The sequence below is a fragment of the Physeter macrocephalus genome, chromosome 7 (assembly GCF_002837175.3).
Source record: "Physeter macrocephalus isolate SW-GA chromosome 7, ASM283717v5, whole genome shotgun sequence".
Lineage (NCBI taxonomy): Eukaryota > Metazoa > Chordata > Mammalia > Artiodactyla > Physeteridae > Physeter > Physeter macrocephalus.
Genome location: NC_041220.1, coordinates 67,144,845 through 67,162,067, shown reverse-complemented (window position 1 = coordinate 67,162,067; position 17,223 = coordinate 67,144,845). Strand labels below are relative to the sequence as shown.

The 17,223-nt window shown below is 44.5% G+C and overlaps 1 protein-coding gene across 1 annotated transcript; it reads left to right on the top strand.

Annotated features, from left to right (window-relative positions):
- Positions 1-6,130: 6,130 nt before the first annotated feature.
- LOC102979483 (STE20-related kinase adapter protein beta) lies at positions 6,131-7,689 on the top strand. Its single transcript, XM_024115423.3, has one exon. It carries the CDS (start codon positions 6,131-6,133, stop codon positions 7,385-7,387), a length of 1,257 nt encoding a protein of 418 aa, XP_023971191.1. The 3' UTR covers positions 7,388-7,689.
- Positions 7,690-17,223: the final 9,534 nt, after the last annotated feature.

Here is a 17,223-nt window from a genome sequence, read left to right as displayed (position 1 = left end):
AAACCCTAGAATGAAAGTATGCTCACAGCAACCCAACAGGAGGTCCCCAAAGGAAGACAGAATGGTCCCCAAAGGATTTGTCAATCAACTTAGAAGTACATAAAATGAAATGAGAGTACAGCTTAAGCTTAATCGGAATCATGGCTTAATATTCTAAGCGTCTCACTGTTGCTCACATTCAGGTGCTTCCATCTAGAATCTGACTTTCTCTGGAACATAAGGGTGGAGAAAAGTGAGCCAAGCAGTACAGTCAAACCCCTGCTGCTGAGCAACCTTAAAAAGAAAAACTGCTTTCCCATCACAAGAGGGAAAAGTTAAAGATAGCTTTAAAAATAAGCGGTAATTAGAATTAGACAGTAAATCCATGGTTGGAAGGAGCCTATGGCACAAGCATATATACTTGTTGGCCTTGCTGAAAAGTTTCTTTTCATCACTCGAGCTTCTCATCAAATAGGAAGGAGTGCACAGTGATTTGTCAAGTACCCCTCTCTCCATTTACATCTTTATTTCTGCCTTGGTGTCATTTTGCCGGCACATCTGACAGCCGAATCACTTAGGAATTTCATCATAAAGGCTTAAAGTAAAATAACTTCCTTGCCTCTCTTTAGTTTACCTTCCTGATACTGGCATTTCTGTCGAGGTATACATAGAAATCATGTTGAGAAATACCTGGTTTAAAAAGGACTTACCTTAAGGAAGTCTAAGCCGGCATTTCCACTGACCTCAGTATCTGTTGGACATCTCTGTCCAGCATGACACTGGGCCAAGCCGACCGCCGAGGGGCCTCGGTGGCTTGAGGCAGGTGGCAGAGAGGCACGATTACGGCCCGGAAAGAATCCCCGGGAAGCAGCCCCAGGAAGGCGAGAGCTAAGACACAGGTGTCAGACACCACCCAGGCACCTCCGCTCCGAACCTGCAGTCAGACGGCTGCCCTGATTAGCCAAGTACAAAAGGCAGTTCAGATTACTGCCCTCCTCTCAACCAATCGCCGGCCGGCCGGCCTGACAGCAGCAGGCCCCCTGATGGAAGGGGAAGGACACGCGGCCAGAACCCGAGAACCAGTTTCTACAGTGGCCGTGGCCACGCAGCCCCGTGCGCCCTGGCCCGCGCTCTGCAGAAGCTGCTTGTCAGCCTGTTGCAAGCCGAGCCCGTGGCAACGGGTAAGCGCTCTCCTGCCAAAGGTCGCTCTAGGGTCCTTTGACTCACAAAAACTCGATGCACCGTGATGACGGTTAAATCGAAGCGAAGGACAACAGAGTGAATGGCGCGGGCAGCTTCGCTCATAGGGCTCCCCTGCCTGCTCTTCCTCCCTCCCCTTGTTGGCCCCCACTAGGGCTTCTGTGCAGCTGAATAAGTTCAATTTTTAATTAGCTATGGTTTTTGCAAGCAACAGTTTCTCACAGAAACTAGGAGGAGGGGAGGGAGACTCAAAAAGGACAATCTTTCTACAGTCATTGTTTCCAGCGATCACGTTCAGTATTATAACCACCCTCGCAGACACAAAAATTTATAAAAGTAGTGTTTGTAAAAAACAAAACAACAACAAGACACCGCATTTGAAAATTCAGCCCAGTGGAGTGCCACGCAGCTCACCTTTGTGCATGGAATCCTGACAGGTTTCCTGAACTGCAACTGTGTTAAAGGAATTTCACTTACAGCTATCATCTGAGCCTCTGAAACGGCAGGCCTTTGCAGCTGTATGGAGAAGCAGTGCTTTCTTCAAGTTTTGGTATTTGCCCCAGACTGTAGGGGTCAGCTTAACAGTAACCACAGACACACACACAGAGAAAAGCAATAGGGCACACAGAAAGAAAACAATTCCAAGTGTGTGTCAATTCGTGGGTATGCGAATGTATTTTCATTAGTTTACGGCTGCCGGGGTGGGAAAAAACAGATCACGGGATCCACGCATAATCTGTAAACCTCCTTGCTATAGAAGCTTTAAAAGACTTCCAGATTAATTTTTTAAGATGTGGAAAGAAAAGGGAGCATGTACACACACACACACACACACACACACACACACACACACACACATACTGCAAAATTCTGACATCACAGGTGGCATTATACTCTAAACACAGTAGGAATTTCCACTCCAGACACCAAGAAAGTCTGAAGCATCCTTGAGGATGTTAGTACATTTCAAAGGTGAAACTAATTGTATTTAGAGATTGTTCCTGTGTTGACTAGCAACGCTGTCTCTCCAGAATGCTCCCCTTGAATTCCAGAGCTATCTCTATGCCTATAATATGAAATCTAAGGAAACACGATTGAGGCAAGTGTGGGATAGGAACAGTGGTGGTCGGGGGGGGCAGAGAACCCTCTTTCAAAAGAGGAACCTCCACTGCATCTTGCACCCTTGGATGCATTCTGTCAGAAGTAGCCTTCTTTCCTTGAGGAAGGCAAAATTCTTATCCCAGCTTTATGTTTTCCTCTCCCAGCCTATGGCCTTCCCACACACCACAACTGAGTTGCGTGTCCTTCCATCACAGGCCACTCCCACGAAACCAGAGTTCAAGGGCAGCCGGGCCACAAAATTCATTTTCAATGTGTCAGATTTAACAACCTCCTGCCGCTGACCAGAAGCTGGTTTCCACAGTGCACAGTGACAAACGGCTCTGCTTGACATCTGGTTATCACAACCAGCCATCTAGTATGGGAATGCCATTCCTTCAACCAGCGGGACATGACCAGCAGTTTAAAGGAGCCAGGCGTCTACCCCCTCTTCATTTCACCAGTCATTTCCCAGCCCAGCTCTGTGCAGTCTAAGCTCGCTTCATATCTACTCCCGTCCGAGCTCCCTATGACAATATCCTCAAGGGATTAGTGGCTCCAGGAACTATGTCACTGTGTATGTTCTCATGGGTGCTACGTTACATTAGAAGAAAAGATATCTTTATGTGGTTCTTCAGAGAAACTAAAATGAGCAGGCAAGTATAGAAAAGAAATTGTATTGAAGCAATCAAATCACCTGTCCTTTCACAAATTATGAGATGAATAAGAAAGTCATTGTTATGTTTACAAAGAGTGAATGCCTATGTAGTATTAGATTGAACCACATGAAATTGTCAATATTTGACCATTTTTGGTCGACTGCAATAGCAATTTCATGTGATTCAACCCGTAGCTGAACTAGTTATCTACTACACAGATACTAATTAACGCAGTTACTATGTTACATTCTCTAATCGCCACAATTCTATAAGGTAAATACTATAATTATTGTTACAACTTTACAGATGAGGAAAGGGAGGCTTGGGGAGGCTGAGGAACGTGTTGAACACACCTCACAGCTAGCAAGCATCGGAGGGGGGGTGCATTTCCACGCTGGCAATCTGACCCCAGAGCCCATGCTTTGAACCACTGCCCTCTACGAAGGAGAATTTGAATCTGACTTTGGCATTCACTAGCTTTGTGACCCTGAGCTGATAACTAAATTTCTCCAAGCCTCAGTTTTCTCTCCTCTGAAATGGGACTGATAATAGAACCTATCTGATGTGAGGACAGAACATGATGACATAAGCCAAGCACTTAGCACAGTGCCTGGCCCCGGGGAAGACCTCAGTTGTTACCTCATAGTGGTGGTATCGGCACAGTCACTCTGCCACCTTCACCAGGACCTGAAGTGACATCCCACGGCGTGTCCCCATCACCCTTTGGTAGTGCAGTGGCCACGCATGGGCGGAAGGACAGTGACGCCTGGGTCCTCAAGTCTGGAAGCACTGCCCTTCAGAGTCAGCAGTGGTTACCTTGGCGCATAGAAAGTTCTTCACGCTGGAATGTGCAGCACCCCGCAACCCCTTCATGTGGAAGAGAGACTCTCCTCGCCATGCTGCCCCCCAAACCCTGCCCTCAGCCCCATCTTCTATTTCCTGCTGGCTCTACCTCAGATTTCTACTAAGAATCTGGAACACTTTCACCGACACCTTAGATTTCTCGTTTATTACCTCCTAGCTTCTTTGCCCATCAGCTGTAGACGGTTAGGCAGTCCATGTTTGAGGAAGCACTGATGATCTAACCTGGTAGCAGAGCTGTGGAACCCACAGCACTGGACCAGGAGGTGGTGGGCCAGGCTTCCTCCGCGTTCTGCCACCGACCTGCTAAGTGACTGTGAACGAGTCACTTCTAGTCTCTGGGCTCAAGTCCTCACTAATCTAGAACATCACTAAGTTTCTTCCCAGTACTAATATCTGTGGTGAAGAGGAAAAAAAAGAATATACTAGATGAGCTTTTTTTTTTTTTTTTTTTTTTTTTTTTGCGGTACGCGGGCCTCCCTCTGTTGTGGCCTCTCCCGTTGCGGAGCACAGGCTCCGGACGCGCAGGCTCAGCGGCCATGGCTCACGGGCCCAGCCGCTCCGCGGCACGTGGGATCCTCCCGGACCGGGGCACGAACCCGTGTCCCCTGCATCGGCAGGCGGACTCTCAACCACTGCGCCACCAGGGAAGCCCCTAGGTGAGCTTTTGAAGAAATGTGGAGTTTTTCTTTTTCCTTTTCTCTAAAAGCTAGTAGCGCATCTACTCAGGCACATCCTGTTTCCTTCTGATTACCTTTTAAACACCCACAGGCAGGAGAGATTTATTTTACTCTGTTGATAAACTGCAGACCAAGATAGATGGCCTTGATTTCAGAACACCAGACTTCCATGGTATTTGTCCTTAATGATTTGCACATGTCCTTGTAGGGTGCTTGTTTGTGGTTAGAGATGGGGGTCTATGGAGAGAAAGCCTCACTAAATAATGAAGAAAATGTGGTTCCCTTACTTACTTTCAATGTCTTTGTGTCTGTGTCTGTGCATAACAGTTACACTGTTCTCCAGCAGTTGTAAGTTAGACATCGACTGTGTAAGGTAGATCTGGATGCCTGTGGAGCAGGGGTCCCCAAACCCCAGTCCGGTTCCTAACTGGGCCGCACAGGAGGAGGTGAGTGGAGGGCGAGCAGTGAAGTCTGGTGCTCCCCATAACCTGCATTAGTGCCTGAACCATCCTGCCCACTACCACCACCTGGTCCGTGGAAAAATTGTCTTCCACAAAACCGGTCCCTGGTGCCAAAAAGTTTGGGGACCACTGCTGTAGGGCACTTACTTGCCTGTATTTTTTTTTTTTTTTTTTTTTTTTTCCGGTACGCGGGCCTCTCACTGTCGTGGCCTCTCCCTTTGCGGAGCGCAGGCTCCGGACGCGCAGGCTCAACGGCCATGGCTCACGGGCCCAGCCGCTCCGCGGCACGTGGGATCTTCCCGGACCGGGGCACGAACTCGTGTCCCCTGCATCGGCAGGCGGACTCCCAACCACTGCGCCACCAGGGAAGCCCACTTGCCTGTAATTTTATGGCACACTCCAGAAGCTCGAAGTACTTTCACAGAGTATGTTTTTTAAAATTAAAAGTTTGTCCTCAATATCCTGTGATAATCCATAATGGAAAAGAATATTAAAAAAGAATGTATACGGAGACGGGTCGCGCCGCCCTCCTGGCTCCGCGGCTTGTGCCGCGAGCGGGCCTTGCGCGCTCGCTTTGCCGCTGGGCGGGCCTGGCGCCCGGGCCCCGCACCGCTGGCCGCCTGAGGAGAGCCGCTGGCTGCGGTCGCCGCCAGGATGTTTGCAGATGCCTTGATCAAACTTGGGGACTTCATTAAAATGAAATAATGAACCACAATTTAGGTGAAAGAGATACTGGGATATTTCTGTATCTTGAAGATAAAGCAGAAATCTTCTTTGGAGTGGATGGAGTTTTCTCACTTTCTGTGAACTAAAGCGATTCAATGTCTCTCTCTCTTTTTAAAATTTTATTTATTTGTTTGTTTTAATTTTTGGCTGCGTTGGGTCTTCGTTGCTGCGCACGGGCTTTTTCTAGTTGCGGTGAGAGGGGGCTACTCTTCGTTGCGGTATGCGGGCTTCTCTTTGTGGCTTCTCTTGTTGCAGAGCACGGGCTCTAGGCACGCAGGCTTCAGTAGTTGTGGCATGTGGGCTCAGTAGTTGTGGCTTGCGGGCTCTAGAGCGCAGGCTCAGAAGTTGTGGCACACGGACTTAGTTGCTCCGCGGCACATGGGATCTTCCCGGGCCAGGGCTCAAACCCGTGTCCCTTGCATTGGCAGGCAGATTCTTAACCACTGCGCCACCAGGGAAGCCCTCAATGTCTCTTTTGGATTGTTTCTGCACTTCACGAACACAAGTTGAATCACTCAGACCTGAAAAACAGTCTGAAACCAGTACCCATCAAAACTTGGTTGATGAGCCAACACTTTCCTTGTTGCCTCCATCCACTAGAGCCAGTGAAGTGATCTGTTCCACCAACGTTTCTCACTCTGAACTCCAAGTGGAAATAGGAAGAGGATTTGACAACTTGACTTCTGTCCATCTTGCGTGGCATACTCCTACAGGAACACTGGTCACTGTAAAAATTACAAATCTGGAAAACTGCACTGAAGAACGCCTGAAAGCTTTACAGAAAGCAGTGATTCTATCCCACTTTTTCCGGCATCCCAATATTACAACTTACTGGACTGTTTTCACTGTTGGCAGCTGGCTTTGGGTTATTTCTCCTTTTATGGCCTATGGTTCAGCAGGTCAACTCTTGAGGACTTACTTTCCTGAAGGAATGAGTGAAACTTTAATAAGAAACCTTCTCTTTGGAGCAGTGAGAGGGTTGAACTATCTGCATCAAAATGGCTGTATTCACAGGAGTATTAAAGCCAGCCATATCCTCATTTCTGGTGATGGCCTAGTGACCCTCTCCGGCCTGTCCCATCTACATAGTTTGGTTAAGCACGGACAGAAGCATAGGGCTGTGTATGATTTCCCACAGTTCAGCACATCAGTGCAGCCGTGGCTGAGTCTAGAACTACTGAGACAGGATTTACATGCATATAATGTAAAGTCAGATATTTACAGCGTTGGGATTACAGCATGTGAATTGGCCAGTGGGCAGGTACCTTTCCAGGACATGCACAGGACTCAGATGTTGTTACAGAAACTGAAAGGTCCTCCTTATAGCCCATTGGATATCAGTATTTTCCCTCAGTCAGAATCCAGAATGAAAAATTCCCGATCAGGTGTAGACTCTGGGATTGGAGAAAGTGTACATGTCTCCAGTGGAACTCGCACGGTAAATAGTGACAGATTGCAAACACCGCCCTCAAAAACATTCTCTCCTGCCTTCCTTAGCTTGGTACAGCTCTGTTTGCAGCAAGATCCTGAGAAAAGGCCATCAGCAATCAGTTTATTATCCCATGTTTTCTTCAAACAGATGAAGGAAGAAAGCCAGAGTTCAATACTTTCACTGTTGCCTCTTGCTTGTCACAGGCCGTCAGAAGCACCACCTCCAGTGTCACCTTGGAATGAGCCGGAATGGGATTTTCCTGATGAAAAATATTCAAACTGGGAATTCTAGGGCTGCCAAACCCTTTTATGTCCTATATACTTGACACTTTCTCCCTGCTGCTTTTTCTTCTGTATTGCTAGGTACAAATACTAGAATTATACTTGAAAATACAGTTGGTGCACTGGAGAATCTATCATTTAAAACCACTCTGTTCAAAGGAGCATGAGGTTATAGCCCCTTTGGTTAGCTCAGAGTGCTATTATAACTCCAGGGAAACTTTGGAATTATTAATCTAACTACATTTAGTGTCATCTGTTCTCAAAAATTTTTCCCAAGCTGTGACTAACTCTTCTTTTTGATCTCTCAGTATGATTTTTTTTTTTTTTTTTTTTTTTTTTTTTGCGGTACGCGGGCCTCTCACTGTTGCGGCCCCTCCCGTTGCGGAGCACAGGCTCCGGACGCGCAGGCTCAGCGGCCATGGCCCACGGGCCCAGCCGCTCCATGGCATGTGGGATCTTCCCGGACCGGGGCACGAACCCGTGTCCCCTGCATTGGCAGGCGGACCCTCAACCACTGCGCCACCAGGGAAGCCCTCTTAGTGTAATATTTGAGCCAGTTAAAATTTTCAGCATTTTTCTGCCCTCAGGGGAGTGAGCCCTCAGAGGACATTGCTTCCAAGTACATTTTTACTTCCAGATTCTCTAGCCTTTTTAATCAGCTATTGTTAAACCGACAGGCTAGTTTATCCTGGCATCACACCTGTTTTTGATAGAAGGGAAAATGTTTATACTTTCCCATTTTCATGTGTTAATACTTACGGTAATATAAAACTGAGCCTCACTCACATTAAATGATTCACTGGAAATAAAAAAAAAAAAAAAAAAAAAAAGAATGTATACGGACTTCCCTGGTGGCGCAGTGGTTAAGAATCCACCTGCAATGCAGGGGACATGGGTTCGAGCCCTGGTCCGGGAAGATCCCACATGCAGCGGAGCAACTAAGCCCTTGCTCCACAACTACTGAGCCTCTGCTCTAGAGCCCACGAGCCACAACTACTGAGCCCGTGAGCCACAACTACTGAGCCCACAAGCCACAACTACTGAGCCCAAGTGCCACAACTACTGAAGCCTGCGTGCCTGGAGCCCGTGCTCTGCAACAAAAGAAGCCACCACAATGAGATGCCTGTGCGCTGCAACGAAGAGTAGCCCCTGCTCGCCGCAACTAGAGAAAGCCTGTGCGCAGCAATGAAGACTCAATGCAGCCAAAAATAAATCGATAAATAAATTTATATATAAAAAAGAAAAGACTGTATACATACGTATAACTGAATCACTTTGCTGTACAGCAGAAATTAACACATTATAAATCAACTACACTTCAATAAAAATAAATAAATAACTAATATAGGCACTTCCCATATCCCCCCACAAAAAAGTTTGTCCTCAATACTCCCAGGGGGAATTAAAAGAATTTTATGAATGGAGGAGATGGAAACAGCCTCTTGGCCTCTGATCTACTTTCTTTCCATAGAGCACACACCACCTTCTAACATACTGGATAATTTACATATGTATTACATTCATTATTCATTTCCTCTCCTCACAAGGATGTTGACTCCATGAGGACAGAGATGTGTCAGACCATGGCTGAGTCCCAAGCACCTAGAGCAATGACTGGCCATATATTAGATGCTCAATAAATAAATTAAACTTTATAAAATCATGTAAACGATTCAGGTAGAACTGTACCCTACACATCTCACTTTTAGAAATCATACTGTGTCATCAAAAATAAGAGGTATTGTACAAAAGATCACACCGGCAAGGACAGTAATAATGACCGAGGTGATGATAAACAAACATGTGGGTTCAGTAGTTTAGCCCAACTCTGCAAATTCCCACATAGAGGTTCCAGGCTGAAAGAAAACTGGGCAGTGAGCCTAGAGAAAAACAATAAGCTCAGGTTCTCTTTTCTAGTCCATTTTCCTTCAATTTCATGGGAAATTGTATTTGGTAGAGAACTCCAAGTGTGTGTAAAGGAGTCGGATCCTTGAGGACACTCCAAGGAAAGTGGAGACAGAGCAGTTGAGCCATGCTCACTTTGTATTCAAGGGAATATTTTTTGAATCCCAATCTGAGCACACGCTGACATCAAGGTTGATAAGTAATACCTTTAGTCCTCTGAGTGTCATAAAAGATGTCAGTTAAGTCCAAAGTATTATTACACAATACCTTTCCTGTATAATAATTGCAGGACATAAAGCATTTATGATACATCAGAAAGCATGATATTTTCTCATTGCTAACATTGCTGATGACAGTCACAGTTCTTCAGTTTAATTCTGCTCGTATTATGCTGTCTCTGACCACAGAGACCAACAGGTCTTGTTCTTTTTCTCTCTTTACATTCTCTGATTTTTGGGGAAACCAAGGAATTTCTTCAGAAGAATGTTAGTGGCCAGAAGGTAGCAAATAAAGGCATGGGGTTCAGTCATCCCTTCAAAGTCCCAGCATCCCCAATGGGGAACCCCAAGTTACCATTTAGTGCTAAGAATAACAGGAAGAGGAATTACGTTTGGGTTCACCTTTTACCCTCAGGGATGGAAAAAAAAAATCTCTGGAGAAGGAGCATTGCGAAACACAAATTAGAGTATCCTTAATGCCTCATTTCAATCTCTAGGAAAACTACACAGCTAATATAAAAAATGAGTAAGGTGTGACGGTAACAACAAATACCAGTTACATTTATAGACTTATATTTGTATTCAGTTTCTTAGCAGGGTGCTTACTCCGTATCAGGGAGGATACCAAGTACTTTACATATTTTAACTCTTCCAACAGCTCAACTAGGGAGGTACTATTATTACAGCTCCTTCACAGGTGAAGAATCTCAGGCACAGAGAGATTAAAAACTTGCCTGAGATCACAAAACTAGCAAGTGGTGGTAACAGGGTTTGAACCTGGGCAGTCCGATTTCAAAGAATACGCTCTTGTATTTTTTTAAAATTTATTCATTTTTGGCTGCGTCGGGTCTTAGTTGCAGGTGAGGGCTTCTCTCCAGTTGTGTGCAGGCTCAGTAGTTGTAGTTTGCGGGCTTAGTTGCCCCGAGGCATGTAGGATCTTAGTTCCCTGACCAGGGAGCCCTCTGGACCACCAGGGAAGTTCCTCAAAGAATATGCCCTTAAACACTAGTGTCCATGCCAGATCTGCTGTGACTTAGAAATGGGTTGTGTATGGCATGTACAATGTTGAGGTATTTTTCCAGCTGGCAGGCTTTTCCTTAGGGAGAATATGCCACACAGCCCCCAGCCACATATCAGCTGAGTAGATCAGTTGAATGGCGCCAGCCAGCAGTAACGAGAGAGGCTGTCAAGCAATTAGCCTGATGATAATATGGTATAATAAAACCTGCTTCAAATCATAATTTAAACGGACAGTGTGGAGAACATTCTTCCTTTCGCTTTCCTAACCCTCCATCTTGTCTACAGTTGAAAAAGGCAGTTTGAATCATAGTGGTAGGGCTAGCAAACACACGTTCCTTGAAAAGAAATGTGACAGGAGACCCACACAGGCAGGCAGTCAGCCCATTATGTGGAATTTTCACCCAGTCAGCAAACATTTCATGAGTGCTTTTGCTATGGTGGGCACTGGAGAGATCAAAGGGGGTAAGACAGTGATTTCCTGCCCCAGTTTAGTGTTGGAAATGGCCAACCATCCCTCTACTGGAAAAGACTCAGTCTGGACAACTGGTTGGAGATGAAGAAAGATAACTGGGCAACCAGTGTTTGAGCTACCGGGCTGGGAAACTCAAATGCCAACTGGGCCAGGCAGGCAGGGTCAATGGGCAGAGTGGCAGGTGTCAGATCATAGGAAGCACCGGCGCCCCAAAGTAAACTGGAGGGGGTACACCTCACCTGATGTGGGTATAACCAGCTCCAACCCACTGCTGTCATATCGTCTGATTTTTCCAGAAGCCAGATTCTTGTGTCAAACTCCCACATTTTTAGTGAGGATTAAACAAATGTTTGCAGGCCAAATACTTCTAGATCAAACAAATGTCTGCAGGCTAAATACTTGTGAGATGTAGTTTTCAAAATCTGTTTTAAAGTTCAATCGAAGAACTTTATTAAATTCACTGAGTCGACTAGCTTTAATAGTGGATTTGGTGTATGTTGACCTTCAGATCCTTATGTACACCTAGTTTAGATCATTTTAAATTTTTTATTGACGTAACACACACAGAGTGTATCAGGTGCACTTATCTTATGTAAACAGCAAAAATGATATAGAATATTTCCAGCATCCTCGTGAGGCTTCTTCCAGACTTTTCCAGCCTATTCCAGACTCCCTGCCCTCACTTTTTTTTTTTAAGTAAGCTTTTTGCCCTGCATTAGAAGTTTTTTTTTTTTGTTTTTTTTTGTTTGTTTGTTTGTTTTGTTTTTATTTTGCGGTACGCGGGCCTCTCACTGCTGTGGCCTTTCCTGTTGCGGAGCACAGGCTCCGGACGCGCAGGCCCCGCGGCCATGGCTCACGGGCCCAGCCGCTCCGCGGCATGTGGGATCCTGCCAGACCGGGGCACGAACCCGTATCCCCTGCATCGGCAGGCGGACTCTCAACCACTGCGCCACCAGGGAAGCCCCCTGCCCTCACTTTTGACCTCCATCATCAATTAGCTTTGCCTGTTGTTGCCTAGTTCAAATCTTAATCACAAGAAATTGATACCAGATGTAGTTGCTTCAGGTCTGAAAGAAATAAAACTGGGTTTAAACAAATAAAGGTACAACCAAAAAAGAGTCCCAGTAAACCCAACACCACGATGGAGCCACACACTTAGCCCAGTGCTTTTCAAGTTCAACTTGAAACTGACATGCACCTTTGCTTTCCGAAAACTATCATTTCCTGTGCGAATAACATAGGCCAACTATGTAATTGTCACTCTGCATAGAGTATCTCATTCAAGCATCACAAAACCCCTCTTAGATACAAATTTAGATAAAATGTATTCCAACCATACAGCTAAAGAAAACCTGACCGTGGTAGGTATGCAGCTGGATCCACACAGCCAACTTGTATAACGTTTAGGTTCAAAGAAAGGGCTATTACAAAGCCCAGGTACTTTTCCACTGGACCACACGGCCTACCCATAAAATTACCAAATGGTGTGTTTTCTTAACTCTTCCACAAGAATATGATAAATTTCAGTTCTTAACCAGGAACATAATGAACCTTATTGAATTTAGCATCTGACTAGGAGTTCATGCTTCACTTTATAAGGATTGGTGGTGGTGGTTTGAAAGCTGACCTTTATTATCTAGGTACTTTTATTTTTTAAACAACTTAATGAGAATATATATAAATGTATATTATATAAATTTATACACATATATATATAAATATATCTGAATCACTTTGCTGTACACCTGAAACTAACATAACACTGTAATTCAACTATAGTAAAAAAAAGACACTCAATTGTCTGACACATAAAAAAAGTCAATAAATGTTAGTTATCATGATGATGATGATGAGATGTTTAAAACAAACCTGATTACGAGGCCCAACAAATTAACTTCCCAGGATATTGAAACAATTTGAAGATATGATGCTGGAACCATTCTGGGTGAACAATAGTCAAGAAATAGTGGAAAATATGAGTCTGAAAAAAAATCATGATTTTTTTTAAAGTGGAGGAGTAGATGGCAATAGATTCTAGAAACAGTGGACAGGTGGATTTCATATAGACTTCTAGAAGAAAAAAAAAATCTGTAGTAGATTAATTTGATGGTTCATGAACACCCAGAAAGTCATGTGTGGTCACTAGAAGCCACCTTGGGCTTGCTGAGAGCAAGTCATGCTAACATCTCATTTAAGAAAAAAAAATGACATTATAATTTCATAATCGGTCCTTCCTTTGTGCTGTTGTATTACTCACAAATTTGATAAACAAATCTTCCTCTGTCAAAATAAAATAACTTAATGAACACAATGGTAATATATAAATTTATAAATATATAAATAAATATATATATTTAGCACAGGTCTTATCTATATTTACCTAAACTAATTTCCTGGGGCTTATGAGAACATTGTGTTGTATGAATATGGTTCTGAGACAGGAGGCAGATTTGGATGTTTAAAGACTTTTCTCTCTCCCAGGAAATTTGTGTAGCACGAAAATGGGATTAGAACAATGGTGGCTACAAAATTTGCTCTTAAGAGTGGCTCCCTGGTGGCAAGGGGGATAGTGCAGGAGTTACAGGGCACTTGTCTTGAAGCTGTGCTCCGCATAGTAAGTTCACTGTTTTCACTTAGACCAGAGCCATTTTCTAAAGATGCCTTCATTCATTCTTTAACAAGATTGAGAAAACATCAATTGCTTATAGCAAAGAATATTATTTTATTGGGTGGGCAACTAATGCATATTATTGGGAGGTGGAGAGAGGAATTAAAAGCCCCACTGTCTGCCAATACCACCCCCGTGTTGCTGCCTCTAGGGAAGATGGGCTCATTCACCTGATGCCAAATGACAAACCAAGAGACAGGGCTCTCCCGGTGGCTCATCCTTTCAACAAATGGGGAGAAGCTTACCAATACTTCTCATGTAGAATGATATAAGCCACTAGGAGTTCATTCGCGCCCAAGGCTTTTTAGTCTGATATATGCAAAAATTCCAAGTACATATATCACCTTTTACCTCAATGGCCACAGTGAGACCACCTATCCTATTTGAACTCTAGAGTCAGAGCTATTGATCCAGCTTCTTCTGCTTTAGGTAGCTCAGAAACTCAACTAACATCTGGTGAAATACCCAAATTTATGAGAAGCACCTGTTTCAAAATTTAGATCTGAACTCTAATGCCCAGGATCGCCGTCCTTGGATAACCAGCCGAGTTAGGTATGCGACCTTTCCTCAAATCAATACCTGTTGCTTAAGAACCTAAGCCATTTTTAACTCACAACTTTAAGCTTCGCTTTAGTCACCAAATTTTTTTTCTAATTTTATTAAAAAAAATTTGTAATTGTGGTAAAATACACGTAACATAAAATTTAACCATCTTAACCATTTTTAATGTACCCTTCAGTGGTTTTAAGTGCAATCACGTTGTTGTGCAACCATCACCACCAACCACGTCCAGAACTCCTTTCACCTTACAAAACTGAAACTCTGCACCCATAAAACAGTAACTCCCCGCCCCCCTCCCCCAGGCCCTGGCAACCACCATTCTATTTTTCTTATCTCTAAGTTTGACTACTCTAGGTAACTCATCTAAATGAAATCACACAGTAATTGTCTTTTTTAAAAATTTAATTAATTAATTAATTATTGGCTGCGTTGGGTTTTCGTTGCTGCGCGCAGGCTTTCTCTAGTTGCAGTGAGCGGGGGCTACTCTCCATTGCAGTGCGCAGGCTTCTCATTGCGGTGGCTTCTCCTGTTGCACAGCACGGGCTCTAGGCATGCAGGCTTCAGTAGTTGTGGCTCGCGGGCTCTAGAGCACAGGCTCAGTAGTTGTGGCGCACGGGCTTAGTTGCCCTGCGGCATGTGGGATCTTCCCAGACCAGGGCTCGAACCCGTGTCCCCTGCATCGGCAGGCGGATTCTTAACCACTGCACCACCAGGGAAGCCCAGTATCTGTCTTCTTGTAACTGGCTTATTTCACCTAGCATAACATCCTCAAGACTCCTCAGTGTTGCAGCATGTGTCAGAATTTCCTTCCTTTTGCAAATTCCTTTTCTTAACCATAAAATGTTTCAAGTTTATATAGCACATTAATCAATCAACTAGATTGAGAGGGAGTATTTGGTCTGTTTAATAAGACTTTAGGGCTTGGAAACCATAAGAGAGGGAATGAGATAATCCGCTGAAATCTTTAAAGCTGTGGTTCTTTAGGGTGCATCCGAACCACCTGGAAAGCTGGATAAACCGTCAATTACTCAGCCAAAACCCTAGGGTTTCTGATACAGTAGGTCTAGAGGAAGGCCCCAGAATCTGCATTTCATAGGAGGGCCTGGTCAGTGAACACACTTTTGAGAACCACTGTGATCCACTCAGGGTTAAGGCTGGAGGATTCCAATTACCACAGATTTCCTATAGTACAAAGTAGTTGAGTAATAATATATATACACGTCACATCACCTTAATCCAGTCGTCTGTTGATAGGCACCGGAGTTGCTTCCACGTCTTGGCTATCGTAAACAGTACCATTATAAACCCTGGGGTGTGTGTCTCTTGTAGAATTAGTGTTTTCCCACCTAAGACAGGAGACTTGCAGTTATAGAAGAAGGGAAGCATAGAGCAGAGTAAGAAATAGCGAGAAAGTCCAGTCCTTGCCATTCCAGGGTATTGTGGGAATGATGGAGAGATTGGTGGCAAGTCACACTGTCAGAACCAAGTTCTGGTTTCACCTCTCTGGCCTCAGGGAGAACAGGGCAAGCATGCAAGGAAAGTGAGGGGAATGTCCAGGGTGTCAGCGAATCTTGGCTCCATTGCTCTGCTGGAGACTCCAGGACAAGGTCACTGTGAGGAGGGCCTGGCTCAGCTCCATTTAGATAGACATCGGATGCCAAGCAGTACGCATGGAATGAGGCAGCTATGATGGGTGAGATGATCCTGGGGTGGACCCCCGGATCAGGGGTTGTTGGGATGGAGAACTTGGTAGACGCTAAGGTGTCTGAAGCTAATGGGAGCTGAGCAAGGGCCGAGTCTGCCAGTGGGAGGGTGCCAGGGATCCCCAGGGGCACTGCCCAGGCCAACGCTGACCATGGATGCACTGGCTGCAGAATTCAGTGGTAGAGGCCAGCAGTGACAAGGAAGACCGAGACAGAGCCTAGGGACCAGGGGATAGTGTGTCCAAAGGCCTGTACTCACCACTGCCCAACCCCCCAGACAGTATTTTGGCAAAGCAGTTGGACAGTGAAGACAGAAGATGACATCTGAGAGAGGGTGCTTTTTATGTTAGAGACTGAGTATTACCTCAATGGACGGACTCTTCAAACGATTAGACCAGGCTAGCTTTTTACTTAGCTAGGACTAAAATTCATGGTTTTGTTTCCTTGCTAACCAGCAAGTGTGAGTTTGTGAGGAAGACCAGATTAAGTCTTGGCAGAATAAAAGGGAACACTCGTACACAGTTGGTGGGAAAGAAATTTGGTGCAGTCACTATGAAAAACAGTATGGAGGTTCCTTAAAAAACTAAAAACAGAACTACCATATGATCCAGGCATCCCACTCCTGGGTATATGTCTGGAAAAAATGAAAACACTAATTCAAAAAGATACACGTACCCCAAAGTTCATAGCAGCACTATTTACAATAGCCGAGACATGGAAACATGGAAGCAACCCAACTGCCCAGCAACAGATGACTGGATTAAGATGATGTGACATATATATATATATATATTTACTCAGCAACAAAAAAGAATGAAAATCTGCCATTTGCAGCAATGTGGATGGACCTAGAGAATATCATGCTTAGTGAGGTAAGTCAGACAGAGAAAGACAAATACCATATGATATCACTTATATGTGGAATCTAAAAAATAGTACAAATGAATGCAAATACAAAACAGAAACAGACTCAAAGACATAGAAAACAAATCTGTGGTTACCCAAGGGGAGAAGGAGGGGGGAGGGACAAATTAGGAGTATGGGATCAACAGATACAAACTACTATCTACAAAATAGGTAAGTAACCAAGATTCACTGTACAGCACACGGAATTATACCCATCATCTTGTAATAACCTCTAATGGAATATAATCTGCAAAAATACTGAATCACTATGCTGTACACCTGAAACTAGCACAATATTGTAAATCAACTATACTTCGATAAAAAAAAAAAAGTTTAGATAAAGAACCTGCCTTTTTTTTTTTCCTGTATCTAAGCTGTTATGTGACTAGGGTT